Source organism: Bos taurus, chromosome 6 (genome assembly GCF_002263795.3).
Source record: "Bos taurus isolate L1 Dominette 01449 registration number 42190680 breed Hereford chromosome 6, ARS-UCD2.0, whole genome shotgun sequence".
In the NCBI taxonomy this organism is placed as follows: domain Eukaryota; kingdom Metazoa; phylum Chordata; class Mammalia; order Artiodactyla; family Bovidae; genus Bos; species Bos taurus.
In genome coordinates this window covers 35,689,477-35,706,981 of record NC_037333.1, presented here as the reverse complement: position 1 = coordinate 35,706,981, position 17,505 = coordinate 35,689,477, and the positions used below count along the sequence as shown (strand labels likewise).

The following is a 17,505-nucleotide window of genomic DNA, read 5'->3' as shown; positions in this document are numbered from 1 at the left end:
TCACAGAAAACTAGTCAATCAAATCACACAGACCACAGCCTTGTCTAACTCAATGAAACTAAGCCATGCCATGTGGGGCCACCCAAGACGGGCGGGTCATGGTGAAGAGGTTTGACAGAATGCGGTCTACTGGAGAAGGGAATGGCAAACCACTTCAGTATTCTTGCCTTGAGAACTCCATGAACAGTATGAAAAGGCAAAATGATAGGATACTGAAAGAGGAACTCTCCAGGTCGGTAGATGCCCAATATGCTACTGGAGATCAGTGGAGAAATAACTCCAGAAAGAATGAAGGGAGGGACCAGGCAAAAACAATACCCAGTTGTGGATGTGACTGGTGATAGAAGCAAGGTCCGATGCTGTAAAGAGCAATATTGCATAGGAACCTGGAATGTTAGGTCCATGAATCAAGGCAAATTGGAAGTGGTCAAACAGGAGATGGCAAGAGTGAACGTCGACATTCTAGGAATCAGTGAACTAAAATGGACTGGAATGGGTGAATTTAACTCAGATGACCATTATATCTACTACTGTGGGCAGGAATCCCTTAGAAGAAATGGAGTAGCCATCATGGTCAACAAAAGAGTCCAAAATGCGGTACTTGGACACAATCTCAAAAAACGACAGAATGATCTCTGTTTGTTTCCAAGGCAAACCTTTCAATATCACAGTAATCCAAGTCTATACCCCAACCAGTAATGCTGAAAAAGCTGAAGTTGAACAGTTCTATGAAGACCTACAAGACCTTTTAGAACTAACACCCAAAAAAAGATGTCCTTTTCATTACAGGGGACTGGAATGCAAAAGTAGGAAGTCAAGAAACACCTGGAGTAACAGGCAGATTTGGCCTTGGAATACGGAATGAAGTAGGGCAAAGGCTAATAGAGTTTTGCCAAGAGAACGCACTGGTCATAGCAAACACCCTCTTCCAACAACGCAAGACAAGACTTTACACATGGACATCACCAGATGGTCAACACCGAAATCAGATTGATTATATTCTTTGCAGCCAAAGATGGAAAAGCTCTATACAGTCAGCAAAAACAAGATAGGGAGCTGACCATGGCTCAGACCGTGAATTCCTTATTGCCAAATTCAGACTTAAATTGAAGAAAGTAGGGAAAACCACTAGACCATTCAGGTATGACCTAAATCAAATCCCTTATGACTATACAGTGGAAGTGAGAAATAGATTTAAGGGACTAGATCTGTTAGATAGAGTGCCTGATGAACTATGGACAGAGGTTCGTGACACTGTACAGGAGACAGGGATCAAGACCATCCCCATGGAAAAGAAATGCAAAAAAGCAAAATGGCTGTCTGGGAAGGCCTTACAGATAGCTGTGAAAAGAAGAGAAGCAAAAACAAAGGAGAAAAGGCAAGATATAAGCATCTGAATGCAGAGTTCCAAAGAATAGGAAGGAGAGATAAGAAAGCCTTCCTCAGTGATCAGTGCAAAGAAATAGAGGAAAACAACAGAATGGGAAAGACTAGAAATCTGTTTAAGAAGACTAGAGATACCAAGGGAACATTTCATGCAAAGATGGGCTCAATAAAGGACAGAAATGGCATGGACCTAACAGAAGCAGAAGATACTAAGAATAGTAGTGGCAAGAATATACAGAAGAACTGTATAAAAAAGATCTTCATGACCAAGATAATCACAATGGTGTGATCACTCACCTAGAGCCAGACATCCTGGAATGTGAAGTCAAGTGGGGCTTAGGAAGCATCACTATGAACAAAGCTAGTGGAGGTGATGGAATTCCAGTTGAGCTACTTCAAATCCTGAAAGATGATGCTGTGAAAGTGCTGCACTCAATATGCCAGCAAATTTGGAAAACTCAGCAGTGGACACAGGACTGGAAAAGGTCAGCTTTCATTCCAATCCCAAAGAAAGGCAATGCCAAGAATGCTCAAACTACCGCACAATTGCACTCATCTCACACGCTAGTAAAGTAATGCTCAAAATTCTCCAAGCCAGGTTTCAGCAATACGTGAAATGTGAACTTCCAGATGTTCAAGCCAGTTTTTGAAAAGGCAGAGGAACCAGAGATCAAATTGCCAACATCCACTGGATCAATGAAAAAGCAAGAGAGTTCCAGAAAAACATCTATTTCTGCTTTACTGACTATGCCAAAACCTTTTACTGTGTGGATCACAATAAACTGTGGAAAATTCTGAAACAGATGGGAATACCAGACCACCTGATCTGCCTCTTGAGAAACTTATATGCAGGTCAGGAAGCAACAGTTAGACATGGAACATGGAACATGTTCATGGACATGGAACAACAGACTGGTTCCAAATAGGAAAAGTAGTACATCATGGCTGTATATTGTCACCCTGCTTATTTAACTTATATGCACAGTACATCATGAGAAGTGTTGGGCTGGAAGAAGCACAAGCTAGAATCAAGATTGCTGGGATAAACAACAATAACTTCAGATATGCAGATGACACCACCCTTATGGCAGAAAGTGAAGAAGAACTAAAGAGCCTCTTGATGAAAGTGAAAGAAGAGAGTGAAAAAGTTGATGTAAAGCTTAACATTCAGAAAACTAAGATCATGGCGTCCAGTCCCATCACTTCATGGGAAATAGATGGGCAAATAGTGGAAACAGTGGGTGACTTTATTTTTAGGCTCCAAAATCACTGCCGATGGTGACTGCAGCCATGAAATTAAAAGATGCTCATTCCTTGAAAGGAGAGTTATGACCAACATAAACACCGTATTGAAAAGCAGAGACATTACTTTGCCAACAAAGGTCCATCTAGTCAAGGCTATGGTTTTTCCAGTGGTCATGTACGGATGTGAGAGTTGGACTGTGAAGAAAGCGGAGCACCAAAGAATTGATGCTTTTGAACTGTGTTGTTGGAGAAGACTCTTGAGAGTCCCTTGGACTGCAAGGAGGTCCAATCAGTCCATCCTAAAGGAGAGCAGTCCTGGGTGTTCTTTGGAAGGAATGATGCTAAAGCTGAAACTCCAATACTTTGGCCACCTCATGCGAAGAGTTGACTTATTGGAAAAGACTCTGATGCTGGGAGGGATTGGGGGCAGGAGGAGAAGGGGACGACAGAGGATGAGATGGGTGCATGGCATCACCGACTCGATGGACATGAGTTTGGGTGAACTCCGGGAATTGGTGATGGACAGGGAGGCCTGGCGTGCTGCCATTCATGGGGTCGCAAAGAGTCGGACACGACTGAGCAACTGAACTAAACTCAACTGAGGGGAAAAAGTATCACACACACACATATAAATTGATATATGTGAATACACACCCATATGAAACAAAGCAAAAAAGGAAAAATATGAAAAGCCAAGGAAAAGAGATAATTATCACCTACCACCACCTTTCAGATTTTTAGTGTCAGGGTTTAAGTTGAGAAAGAAAATAAATACAAATAGGAAGGGCAGAGTTAGACTCTGCCACTATTTTACAAAGGAGAAAAAGATAATAATAAAGTATATTTCAAACATATCTCCAAAAGGATGACTCTTTGAAGACTGTCAATTGCACCATGCTGCTGCTGCTGCTGCTAAGTCGTTTCAGTCATGTCCAACTCTGTGCGACCCCATAGACAGCATCCCACCAGGCTCCCCCATCCCTGGGATTTTCCAGGCAAGAACACTGGAGTGGGTTGCCATTTCCTTCTCCAATGCATGCAAGTGAAAAGTGAAAGTGAAGTTGCTCAGTCGTGTCTGACTCTTAGTGATCCCATGGACTGCAGCCTACCAGGCTCCTCAGTCCATGGGATTTTCCAGGCAAGAGTACTAGAGTGGGGTGCCATTGCCTTCTCCAAATATAGAAAGAGTTACCACTAAAACAAAACTAAAAAGAACACAATGAATGACTAAGAGAAAGAAAAATACAAGAAATTCAAAAGGAGTTAGCTATAGCAATTTAGCACAAACCAAAGCTCATAGATTTGTCAGATAAAAGGACGCCTAATTTCATCCACAAGTCATAATTTTTTCTTCTGACTAGATGGCCAGAATTTATCACAAGAATCCTTAAGTGACTGCATATCATGAAAAATATTGTCCACATCAGTTGTGCTAGATATAGAGATGTTCGTCAGCAAGTTCTTTATGTCTCTTCTCTAGCAAAGCCAGGCTTCCTTGGTAACCTGCAATGCAGGAGATCTAGGTTCGATTCTTGGGTCAGGAACATCCCCTGGAGAAGGGATAGGTTCCCCCCTCCAGCATTCATGGGCTTCCCTGGGGGCTCAGATGGTAAAGAATCCACCTGCAATTCTGGAGAGCTGGGTTTGATTCCTGGGTTGGGAAGATCCCCTGGAGAAGGGCATGGCAACCCACTCCAGTATTCTTGCCTGAGGAATCCCATGGACAGAGGAGCCTGGCGGGCTACAGTCCATGGACTCACAAAGAGTCAGACACGACTGAGCGACTAAGAACAACCAGGAAAGCCAGTGGAAGAACAGTAAATTGTAATACTTTAAACTTATTATTGTAACTCTCTTGTGATTTAATTAAAAACTGAACTAAGGATCTGAATAGATGGCACTGCAAAAAAAAAGATATATGAAATTGGTAAATAAGCTAATCAAGTCATGCTCCAATGAGCCATAAGGGAAATACAAGGCAAAACCACAACCGGATACCAGTTTACATCTGCTGGGATGCTGTGAACAGAAAAGACAGTAACAAGTGTTGGTGAAGACACTAGAGCCTGCTGTGGTCTGACAGTCCATGTCCCTTCCAAATTCCTATGCTGAAATCCTAATGCCCAATATGACAGCCTGAGGTGGCAAGACCTTTGGAGTGTGCTTAGGTCTTGAGGGTGGAGCTTTCACTAATAGGTTCTAATAGAAGAGACCCACAGAGATCCCCCACCCCTTCCACCAAGTGGTGACATGACAAGAAGGCATCTGTCAACCAGGAAGTCAGTCCTAACCAGCCATCAGGCCAAATCTGCTGGCACCATGGTTCGAGACCTCTCACCCTCCAGAACTGTGAGAAATAACTTTCTGTTGTATATAAGCTACCTGATCTGTGGTATTTTGTTATAGCAGTCTGAATAAGATTGAGTCCTCACATACTATAAGATGGTGAATTGCTTTAGAAAATAGCTCCTCAAAGGGTTATACATAAAGTTACCACATGAACTAGCAACTCCAATCTGTGGTACACCTCAGAGAAATGAATACATATGTGCACTCAAAAACTTGTACTTGGATGTTCACAACAGCATTATTCATAATAGTCAAACAGTAGAAACAAGCAAAATGCCCATCATCTGATAGATGAAACACAGGGTACCCATATAACAATTATTCAGTAATAAATTGATGCAGTGATGCATGCTACAACAGGATTAAACTTGCAAACATTTGATTAAAGGAAAAGAAGCCAGTCACAAAGGGCACACACTGTATGATTCCACTTATATGAAATACCTAGAATAGGCAAATCCATAAAGACGAGTGGTTGCCAAGGGCTGAGGAAAAGGACGGAGGGATGGAGGGAAAGGGGGTATTCTTTTGGGTGATAGAAACTTCTAGAATTGATCAAAACTGAGTTTCATGAACACCATCACGAGGTGTTAATAACTATCATCTTCAAGCATAAGGGAGTCTCATAAGGTGGAACTACAATGACTAGCCAGTTGCATTAGGGATAGCTTCAAGGTTGAAAGAATTAATAATTATTATTTAAACTTTTTTGAATCTTGGAGCCTTCGAGTATGTGTTGAAAGCTTTGAACAAGGTAAGTATGGTGTTACCCTGAGGAATGTAATTAATTTCATAGACATTAGAGAAGGATTCTCCATGACTGCAATCAAACAAGACAAAAACAAGATCACTCTTTAATCCTGCCTGAACAGAAAATCTCACCAGGAAAGAAGGGGAAAGCTATGCTACCACAAAAATGATCAAACACCCTCCTCTCCAGGTTAGTAAGAGTGACTACTGCTTCTTCTCCAAGGACTCTAGCCAGTTTCTCTGGCTTCTGGAGTAAAAATTAAGATGCCTAATAGCCAAATGGCCTCTGCTTTCTAACAGCACCCATCCAAAAACAAACCCTTCAATTCCTTTAAATCTCTATAAAAATCACCTTACCCAAATCCTATAATAAGCTCTACCTGACTCCCTCTTTTCTGAGACTCTCTGTTTAGTAGTAAGCCCAACTGGGCAAAGATGTGTTTCTGACGGTATTTGGTTGATTAGAATCAACAATATCTAAAATATTTATAATGTGTTAATAAACACATGTATATAATTTATGTATATAACTTCAAATTCTTACTGAAATATGCATATACATACACACATTACATATATAATAATTACACTGATGAAAGAGGATGGATACACACCAAAATATTAAGTGTAGTTATTTCTGAATATTGGTATGCTTGTTTCCTTTTTTTTCTGTATTTTATATCTTCCTTCAAATATTGCATATAATTTAAGAAGGTAGGAGGGGAAGAGAAAAGAAAAACTCTCCCAAAAGAATGTTTTAAGAGAGGAATCTCATTCACAGTGGTTGTCAATGTATAAGGCTTTCAATCTTTAGCCTATTACAAACACTTGTGATGCTCACCGAAAATAAGGATTCCTGAGCTTCATCCTGGAAGTGGGCGCCAGAATCTATAAGTCACACACCAGGCGATTCTCATCCATAGGGTCTAAGGAATCTTGAAAAACTCAGCTTTGGGGACAAACTAGAAACTTTGTAGCCTGCAAAAGACTTTGTAGGCTAAAGAAGAAGAATGAGGAGCCTGAAACCATGACGCTGCATTTGCCATGGAGAGGGAGAGGGAGGCACCGGAGGCTCTCAATAAACCTGATTTGATCCACCTGACAAAACTGTGGGCTCCTTTAGCAAACAGCTGGACACTGGGCAAGTTTGGAAACATAAGGCGGGCAGTGTGTAATCTCACTCAAATTCCCCACCCACATTGTTGACATCAATCAGCAATTCACTGGTTCTTCAATTTATATCCACCTGCTTTCCTAACTTTTAACATTTCCACCAGCAATTTTCCCTCTTCTGACCCTATTAAATCTTTTCTACCCTCCCAGGAACTCATTCTCTTATCTGTGCCTATACTGCCTATCAGCTGAAAATCTACCGCCAGCCAACAAAGAAATATGGAAAACTAAATTAAGTTTAAAAGCCCCTTGAAAGTGGAAGTCGCTCAGTCATGTCCGACTCTTTGTGACCCCATGCCTATACAGTCTATGGAATTCTCCAGGCCAGAATACTGGAGTGGGTAGCCTTTCCCTTCTCCAGAGGATCTTGCCAACCCAGGGATCAAACCCAGGTCTCCCGCATTGCAGGTGGATTCTTTACCAGCTGAGTCACAAGGGAAGCCATAAAAGCCTACTGAGCATCTATACAACACAAGACTATAAGTCACCTTTCAGTATCATAACCTTTTCTTTTTTTTAAGGAAAAGGACTTTCTGATGAGCAATCTGACCTCACACTTGGGGCAAGAAATTTAAGTGGGAAAGTGTTCCCCCCTTTAACTAATTTAAAAGAAAATGTTTATAATAAAAATGAACAAGCTTTTGTCTACAATATACAGTAAAATAACTTTACAGCTAAAAGAGACTTCAAAGTACAAACTTTCATTTTATTGATGACTGCTTCTTCTCCAATGAGGAGAAGCCTGTTCCTTTGGCTTCTGGGGTAAAAATGAAGATGCCTAATAGTAAAATTGCCTCTGCTTTCTAAAAGCACCCAACCAAGAACAGACCCTTCACTTTCTTTAAATGTCTCTAAAAATCACCTTCAGTTCAGTTCAGTTCAGTCACTCAGTCATGTCCAACTCTTTGCGACCCCATGAATTGCAGCACTCCAGGCCTCCCTGCCCATCACCAACTCCCGGAGTTCACTCAAACTCACGTGCATTGAGTCGGTGATGCCATCCAGCCATCTCATCCTCTGTCGTCCCCTTCTCCTCCTGCCCCCAATCCCTCACAGCATCAGAGTCTTTTCCAATGAGTCAACTCTTCACATGAGGTGGCCAAAGTACTGGAGTTTCAGCTTTAGCATCATTCCTTCCAAAGAACACCCAGGACTGGTCTCCTTTAGGATGGACTGGTTGAATCTCCTTACAGTCCAAGGGACTCTCAAGAGTCTTCTCCAACACCACAGTTCAAAAGCATCAACTCTTCGGCACTCAGCTTTATTCACACTCCAACTCTCACATCCATACATGACCACTGGAAAAACCATAGCCTTGACTAGACAGACCTTTGTTGGCAAAGTAATGTCCCTGCTTTTGAATATGCTATCTAGGTTGGTCATAACTTTCCTTCCAAGGAGTAAGCATCTTTTAATTTCATGGCTGCAATCACCATCTGCAGTGATTTTGGAGCCTAGAAAAATAAAGTCTGAAACTGTTTCCCCTGTTTCCTCATCTATTTCCCATGAAGTGATGGGACCAGATGCCATGATCTTCGTTTTCTGAATGTTGAGCTTTAAGCCAACTTTTTCACTCTCCTCTTTCACTTTCATCAAGAGGCTTTTGAGTTCCTCTTCACTTTCTGCCATAAGGGTGGTGTTATCTGCATATCTGAGGTAATTGATATTTTTCCCGGCAATCTTGATTCCAGCTTACCCAAATCCTATAATAAGCTCTACCTGACTCCCAGCTTGAGCTTGTTTCACAGCTTGTTAGCACTAAAACACAACCCCAAATTATTTTTTAGTTTAAAATTCCCCTTAATATTTTATGTCTCTTAAAATAGGTAACAGTACATTTTTTTTGAAAGTGACAGATTTCCCATTGGCAGTAAAAATTTCAATTAACAGAGAAATACTACTTGATATTAAATCAGTTTAATACACATGGAATGATGTTAACATGTCCTCATCCTAAGCTTACTGGAGTAATTTCAGGTATCAAACAAAAACTTCCAAGTGCATGAGGTTAGTGATGAACTAAATGGAAACCTAAAATGCAGTGCCTATAAAATCAAGAATTTATTCTAGAGGTCTCCTATTCCACTGCAATACTATTATGCATTAAGAATAAATTTAGGGCTTGTAAATGGTCAGAAACATAAGCCACTTTCAGGTGATTTGGAGTAGTTTTAAGAAAACCCACATTCCATAAACCAAATGCTGTGTCTGATCAACTCAGTTGCAGACTTAGAAGTACTCTCAAGCAAGAATGCCTTTTTGGTAGGTTATTGTCAAAAGTTTCATTTTAATAGACTGAGACTTTAATTTTTCAAAAAAAAAAAAAACAAAAAAAACCCACAAGTTTACTTTCCTGTTTTCATGTGTTTGAGTTAATACTTCAATTGTGATAGTGTGGGCAGAACACGCTTCAAAGTCAGATTAATCTCCATTCAACAACCTATATTTGATACATTCATACATTTCTTTAAGCTTTGCATCCTTGTACATAAAACAGAGGTAACACAAACTTTACTATTAGAAGGATTTAGGAGAGACTGCATATATGCAGAAGGAAAGAAATACTGGTGGCAAAATTCCACAAGGAGTGACGTGTCTTTTGATTAGGGTAAGGGACAACTGGAAAACAGATACAGAATATAAAGTTGCTCTGTGTAATAAAGGAAGAAGAATTGTAAGATTTCACAGGTGGCTGAGAGAGAAGGACAGAAGGGACCCTGAGACAGAAAAACACTGGAGAGAAAAGGGAAGGACGACACAGCAAGACAGAGCAAGGCTGTGACACCCAATGGAAAGAACTGGCAGTAAGCAGTTCCCTATGGCCAGCCAGTCTCTTAATAAAACAAGGCTAACATGCATTCTATTTTAAGGTCTCCCTACTCTTATAGCTAATGTATTGATGTATCTACTGCAATTAGTGACCCCTCCCCTCCAAAAAAGGAACAAGTCTGTTAGATGAAAAAAATCTTGTCTAAAGCTGTCTTGGGCAGACAAGGGTCTCCTACGAAGTAGTGTTTGAGGAAAACAAGAAATGTGGGCTATGTTCCAAATTTGAACTTACACAAGGTGATGAAAAGGGAACAGCTATAAGAGATAAGACACCAACAAGCTGGAGAATTCAGCAGAAACAGAGAGGATCCGAGAGGTGTCTGGAAGGAAATGAAACCCCAGAGATAGAGGGGGATAGAGGTAAGAGTCAGAGTTCATTTTATTTAAATATTATGGGACCAGTAGGCTGTGAGAGGGGAAAACCAGGCTAACTTCTGGGTACATGTAATGTCAGCTCCCTTTCCTTCTGAGGAATGAATAATGTTTCATACCTCAGATACACCTGTTGTCACGCTTCTTATTAAATATCACTGGAGAAGGAAATGGCAACCCACGCCAGCATTCTTCCCTGGAGAATCCCATGGACAGAGAAACCTGGCAGGCTACAGTCTAGTCCGTGGGGATGCAAGAGTCGGACACAACTTAGCGACTGAAACACCTCCACCACAGCTATCACAGAAAAGAGGCTAACTTTAAAAAATGATACTAAACTAGCACGAAGTTTCATTTTATCCAATATAGTGGACCAAGACATGAGGGGAGGGAGAGGAAAAGCAGACATTTGTCAAAAACCACTTACAACTTCAGTATAACTAGGAGATCAAAGATTTTCCAACACGTCAGATGGGGAAAAGCTGTGATTTTGAGGAAGGAAAATGAGCAGTTTGGGTGAGGAAGTCAGAGAATTAGAAGCCTTAAAATCATCTCCGCAGTAAGACTGCTCAGGTCAGTTCCCTTTTGAAACATTCTGGCAACAAAGTGGCCTTTGCAAATAAATGACTAATTACTATGCTACTTTATGTGAACGAAAAAGGTTAGACATTTATCTTCAGAAATTCGAGAGGCTTAACTAAAAGACTTGCATTTTTTTCAAATTGTACCAAAAAAAAGAGTAATAAAGGACAGGCTACAGGCGTGCCCTCGGTAAACAGGTGCTGCAGGACTGTGTAGCCGCTCGCTTCTCTAGGGAAGGCTCCCGGCCCTGCGGGGAAGCGAGTCCCGCCACGCCGGCAAGGCACGGTCCCTCGCAGCGGTTATAACGGCACAGGTGCCCGCAACTGATTCATTTAAAACGCCCGAATAGAAACGTAGTGTATCTCGGATTCAAACCAACCAAGGGAGTCTTTGTTAAAATTCCCTTACTACTACCTAGAGGCAGAGAGAGTGAAGGGAGCGGCATGAAATTCACGAGGGAGCTTCCCATAGGCTCTCCCGTCTCCCGGGCTCCGTCAGCTTCGCACAGAGTAGCTTCTACAGAGACTGAGACTTCACCCGCGAGCAACCCAGCAGGAAGGCGACCGGATACGCAGTTTGACCGCCCTCGGCGGCGCGCCCACCTCTCCGGGGCTCGCTCGGATGGATGTTGCAGAGCTCAGCCCTACGTCCTCGCCTGACCCCTTTCCCCACGGGGAGCCAGCCTCCCTGCCTTCGGCCAGCAGCCGCGTCCCCCCGCTTATACCTTGATTCGGGATTCTTGCTCCGGCTCGTCCTGTCCTGGCGGGCGGGCTGGGGACTCCCGGGAGTCTGCGCTGCGAGGCGCGGACGCCCGGGCCGCTATTTGTAAACAAGCTCCACGTGCGCTCGCCCTGCCCCATTCGCACCGCGCTCAAGGCACCCGAGGCGGCGCAGCTTTCCCGCGAGCCCTCCGAGGGTGCGATTTTTATTCCCCGTAAGAGTGGGGGGAAGCCTCGCCCACAGAGCCGGGACACTGGGAAAAGGGCTAAGACAAGGTGAGCTTGCACCGCTCCCTGCTGGCGGGCGAAGCAGTCTGCAGGTTGGAGCAGCCCGGCCCTTAGCAGCAGCCACGCGACGCCCTGAGACTCCAAGGAGGTTGGGCCCGCCTCCCCCCACCCGCTCGCCCGAGACCCCGCCCCCGGGCCGCGCGCGCTCGCTCGCGCAGGCCCCGCCCCCTCGCCGACACAACGTTCCTGCGGGGGCGCGCGCGTGCCCCCTAATCCCCCGCCTTCCGGCTCCGGCGGCGACGCTCGCTTCTTGCCGCCGCCGCGCTGCCGGTGTCAGCCTCCCTCGGGAGACTCCATTTGCTCTCAGATTGGTCTGGTCGCCGCGAAGTCAGGCAGAGAGCGATGTCCCCGGCCCGTGGACTGGTGTCCCCCGGGCCAAGCGCCCTCTCCCTCGCTGGCTGGCTTCGGTGGTGACATCCTGGTTGCTGGCGACCACGGAGGAATCCGGGCTCCCTCTCCATGAGCAAAGACGTCCCGCGTTTCTGCGGGGAAAGGCCCTCGCTAACACGGCTGCTCTCTGACCTCTTAATTTCAGGAGGTAGGCAATTCAGGTCCCGCTCCTTGACACTGTGTGTGTAATGCCCCAAAGCAGTGTTTGTTGTATTTAGCCATCACATTCATAGGAGGCGTTAATTTTCTCAACACAGTTGCAGGATAGGTGTGGGTAATGCCACAGACCCTGATATTGAACGAAGAATGTTTTTGGTATTTTCCTTTAGGTTTTCGGAGGCTTGGAGTGCCTATACAGCCCCCGACAGGAACTGCTTCTGTTGGCCCATCGAGGATCATCTTTCACCAGGATTATCGTAACATCTTCACTGAGCCTTCCACCCCATAGTCTCTACCATGAGTCCTGATTTCTGCCAATGAAGTTTTGTTTTTTTTTTTTTTTTTACGCTTTCTTTAATCATGTGACACCACTTCTGGTCAGCCTTTTCCCTTTTCAGTTGCCAAACACATTAGGTGGAAGTTTGTGTCGTGTTAAAGTACGGAGTTTCTTGCTTGTCCACTCTCAGCCTTGTTTGCACTGCTCACTTCTGTTCAGCTTGCCTTCTCCTGCTTGCCTATGATTTCCATTATCACTCTCTTGCGTAACCTGTAGCAGTCCTTGCCCGGGGAGGCAGCATTCCATACAGTGCACTGCCTGACAAGGACAGCAGTCAGGGGGTGAGTTTTCCCATTATAATTTCTTATTAAGTTTGCAAGTCCTGTCTTAAAAACTTTGTTCCCTAGCACATTTCTCTAAATTCGTCCACCAGTGACTTAGTTCCTTTAACATAGAGCCTCACCCATAGGATGGCAAAAACAATTAAGTACACAATAGGACTGTTTTAGAGACCTTGCTAATACAGTATGGGTTATCATCACCATTGAGATTACAGTTCATGAAAAGATCTTAAACTTAGGAGAAGCAAGATAGAAGATAGGATTAATTGGAGCTAGTCTTTGTTGTTTTGAGTTTGTAAATTTTAAAAGAGCAAAGTGAAGAGAGTCACATAGGCTTGGCCTGGAAATTGGCCAACACACTGTCCATCTAGGTCCTAGTGGGGCAGGAAAGGGATCTTAAAACACCATTTTTTAAATCTCATTGTGTCCAAATCTAACTTATTAAAGGTCTTGTTGTAGTAATCCTCTAAAATATTAGGTACAATGTTGGGGAAACGAAAGCGTGTGGTGTTGACAATTAAGGACAAGCTTGACATTATTAAGAAATTGGAGGAGGGCATCTCTTTCAAAAAGCTTTCCGTGGTATATGGAATTGGTGAATCCACAGTTCGTGATATTAAAAAGAACAAAGAAAGGATAATAAACTATGCCAACAGTTCAGATCCTACAAGTGGGGTATCCAAACGTAAATCTATGAAGTCGTCCACATATGAAGAACTTGACAGAGTTATGATAGAGTGGTTTAACCAACAGAAAACAGATGGAATTCCAGTGTCGGGAACGATTTGTGCAAAACAAGCCAAGTTCTTTTTTGATGCTCTGGGGATGGAAGGTGATTTTAATGCATCCTCTGGCTGGCTGACTCGATTCAAGCAGCGCCATGGTATTCCAAAGGCTGCTGGTAAAGGAACAAAATTAAAAGGAGACGAAACTGCTGCCAGTGAGTTTTGTGGTAACTTTCAGGAATTCGTTGAGAGAGAGAATCTACAACCAGAACAAATTTATGGTGCTGATCAAACTGGATTGTTCTGGAAATGTCTACCATCAAGGACATTAGCTCTTGAAACTGAGCAAAGTTCTTCTGGTTATAGATCAAGCAGAGAGAGAATCATTATTATGTGTTGTGCAAATGCCACTGGTTTACACAAACTTAATCTTTGTGTTGTGGGAAAAGCAAAAAAACCTCGTGCATTCAAAGGAGCTGATCTTTCAAACCTTCCTGTCACTTATTTCAGTCAAAAAAGTGCATGGATAGAACATTCTGTTTTCAGACAGTGGTTTGAAAAATACTTTGTGCCACAGGTACAGAAGCATTTGAAATCCAAGGGGCTTCTAGAAAAAGCAGTGCTCCTTTTGGACTTTCCTCCAGCACATCCAAATGAAGAATTGTTGAGTTCAGATGATGGCAGAATAATTGTGAAATATTTACCACCAAATGTCACAAGTCTCATTCAACCTATGAGCCAAGGAGTTCTAGCCACAGTAAAAAGATACTACCGAGCAGGACTTCTCCAGAAATACATGGATGAAGGAACTGACCCCAGAATGTTCTGGAAGAACTTGACAGTGTTAGATGCAATTTATGAAGTGTCAAGAGCTTGGAACATGATAAAGTCAAGTACCATAACCAAAGCATGGAAAAAACTTTTCCCTGGCACTGAAGAGAATTCAGGCATGAACATTGATGAAGGAGCCATTTTAGCAGCTAACTTAGCAACAGTTTTACAGAACACAGAAGACTGTGAACATGTTGACCTTGAGAATATTGATCAGTGGTTTGACTCTCGGAGTAATGATTCAAGCTGTCAGGTCCTAACTGACAGTGAAGGTGTGGAGGACCAGGCCAGGCCTGCCGAGACCAAGCCTTCCAGTAAGACTAGAAAAACAGAACTGAATCCAGAGAAGCATATCAGCCATAAAGCTGCACTTGAATGGACCGAAAATTTACTAGATTATCTAGAACAACAAGATGACATGCTTCTGTCTGATAAACTGGTATTGCGAAGGCTTCGAACCATAATAAGAAGAAAACAGAAGATCCAGAATAACAAAAGTCATTAATAAGGCTCTTAAGAGTTTCAGTGTATTTGCATCTGTGTGACTTTATCTGCAGTGGAACTTAATTTCTTATTTGAATTGCTGTGGATTTCAAAGCCAAATGCATTTTATAAATGACTTTAGAATTAGATGCCATTTTGGATTACGTAAATTACTGCACTTGAATGTTGATTCTAGGAAGTTGACATGTACCTTGTTTGTCTACTGTTCCTAATCTGTATTGTACTAATTTAGATCATAAGGTACCTGAGGCCAGGGCGCCTATGTCTGTTTTGTACCTGAATGTCATTGTCTAATAGAGGACCACGCACACTATAGGCAATCAATAAATCTTTCTTAAATTGAAGTTTTATGACTTTCTCTGAACTTCAGTTTCCAAACTGAAATACGTTGGGGGAGGGGTGGTAAGTTTCCATGTCTATGATTTTTTCTACCTGCTGAAAATTGTAGAATGCAGCAAAGATTATACTGGAAGTACATGTATTTCACTGTGAAAGCAGAGAACTTAAGGAAAATAGTTTAAAGCCTGAAATACGGCATTCTGTACCGACAGTATTTGGACAGCCAGCAGTTCAGATTAGGTCTCTGAGTGTAATGAGGGAAGAAGAAAATCAGGTTAAAACGTCCTCAGGGAAAGGGCTTGCACTTCACTTTCATTTCATGTGACAGTAGGGCGAGTTCCTTCGTAGTTGTGGAAAGAATGCCATCACTCTTCCAGAAAAATAGATTTCATTTTCCAAATCATTGCCTGTTAGAAGAGAGTGAGGGTTAAATTGTATTATCTGTCATTTTGACCCTTTATTAGTAGAGATATGTCAGTAGTTTTTAATAAGCTATTTGATATAACACTTTAAAGCTTCCCAGTACATCATTTGCTTTCATATAGCAAATTTTTCTGTAAGAATTCAATACTGGGAATATAAGCAAACATCACATTTGTGGGACCATCACATGAACAATGGATTGACATTAAATCAAACCTGAGAAACAGCCTACACTGCTGAGGGAACCATGGGCAAGTTACTTAACCCGTCTGTAAAATAGGAATAATACCTGCCTGCAGGAGTTTTTGTGAGGAGTACATGAGTTAATAAATGGGTTTTAAAGTCATAAAGACTTAGAAAAGGACCTGGCTCAGAATAAGTTCTCTGAGTGTTAGCTACTGTTACTGAGTTGCAGGAATAATGAGTTTCAGACATGTGCTCAGCAGATCCTTCATGTAGCTACATTTTAGGGAGGTGAGTTAAAAGAGATGCAGGTGACTAGATTCAGCTGAAATACAGTCATAATGTATTTTAGTGAAAACTGGAAGGTTAATCCAATTTAGAAGTCATTTCCTGACCATCTACTGCTAGGCACAATGGGGTATGCAGGCATATTTAAGACATCTTAGTTTGAATTAGAAAAGGAAATGGGAATGGAATTGTAGTTTCTTTGCTCCAGGCCTGCTAATAACATACATAGTGGCTTTGTTCATAGAATCTGTTACTAATATTGGCCTCATTCACTGAAGTAATAAAATATCTCTAAAGCAGATAAAATAGCAGTTAGCAGAAGACTTAAAATATCAAACTAAACTAACAGATCAGTAGAACATCAAGGCAAAAGAAATGTCACAGGAGACTGTTTACAGTAATTAGGTTCAGCCATATAGGGAGCTTTGTTGTGATTAATTTGAGATTTCAGAAGCTCTGACAGTCCTTCATGAGGACTGTTAGAGCTCAGAATTCTGCCTTTTGACAAAGCAGAAATTTTAAGTTCGAGAGAGGCCTTTTCAGACAACCTCTAAGAAGATATTTTCTTTGAGAGAATTCATACATTATTATTAATACATATTTCATCTTCTAAAAAGGCTTGAGGAAATGAAACTTTATGCACATAAGCCCTGAAGCTGTTTGGCTTCGTGGGTGCAAAGGGATTCTGAAACCTGGAAATGACGTGTTTGAATACTGCTTTGCATTTTTCACACACAGAGCTTTTTTGCTAACAAAAACTTCTCAAACTTCCTCCAGTCATGACATTGAAATGGTTTAATTCTGTTTTATCATAACAATGATATAAATGGTGCATTCTAATCCCATAATTAATTGTAATTCAAAAAAGTTTTTCCTTTAGCAGGTATTGTTATATTAATTATATTCTCTAGGACAACACATTGTGTTATCTTGGTTAACCCCACGCTCCTAATATGTATCCTAGTTTAAGAAGCCCAGAAATAATGTGCTCTCATTTGACCTTGTGCACTGTAAAGAAAAATATCCAAAAGTTTATTTTTAAATAAATGTATAAATGGAAGTTGATATTTTTTTAGAGGATTTGTAAGACTAACAGAACTCAGACCAAATGGAAAGTGTTTGGCAACTGTGAGTATACTTTTAAAAAAATTGTGTAGTAGGAATATTTACTATTTCATAATTCAATTTCAGAGAATAATATAGGAGTTGACTGGAAACCTTTGAGTGCTCAGTAAATATAATAGAGTTGGCAAGGCCCAGATCAGTGCCACAGTCAATTCAAGCAGAATTATAGGATTATAATGGTACTCTTGTTCTGGGATTCTTTTTTGTTCTCAATCTAGCTTCAGACT

General features: G+C 41.9%; 2 protein-coding genes across 3 annotated transcripts in view; one reads left to right on the top strand and one right to left on the bottom strand.

Moving 5' to 3' along the window:
- Nucleotides 1-11,506, bottom strand: part of FAM13A (family with sequence similarity 13 member A) — a 337,193-nt gene extending 325,687 nt beyond the window's left edge. For both annotated transcript variants that reach the window (XM_059887328.1, XM_005207750.5), the window contains exon 1: nucleotides 11,411-11,506. The gene's annotated coding sequence lies outside the window, so the exon portion shown is untranslated. The remainder of the gene's footprint in view (nucleotides 1-11,410) is intronic.
- Nucleotides 11,507-11,904: 398 nt separating this feature from the next.
- On the top strand, nucleotides 11,905-15,264 carry TIGD2 (tigger transposable element derived 2). Its single transcript, XM_005207816.5, has 2 exons — nucleotides 11,905-12,231; nucleotides 12,413-15,264. Exon 2 carries the CDS (start codon nucleotides 13,344-13,346, stop codon nucleotides 14,919-14,921), a length of 1,578 nt encoding a protein of 525 aa, XP_005207873.1. The 5' UTR covers nucleotides 11,905-12,231; nucleotides 12,413-13,343; the 3' UTR covers nucleotides 14,922-15,264.
- The last annotated feature ends 2,241 nt before the right edge of the window (nucleotides 15,265-17,505 follow it).

What these genes read in the sequence shown, in the direction of transcription:
- TIGD2 (XM_005207816.5), top strand. Translation starts at nt 13,344, where the DNA reads ATGTTGGGGAAACGAAAGCGTGTGGTGTTGACAATTAAGGACAAGCTT.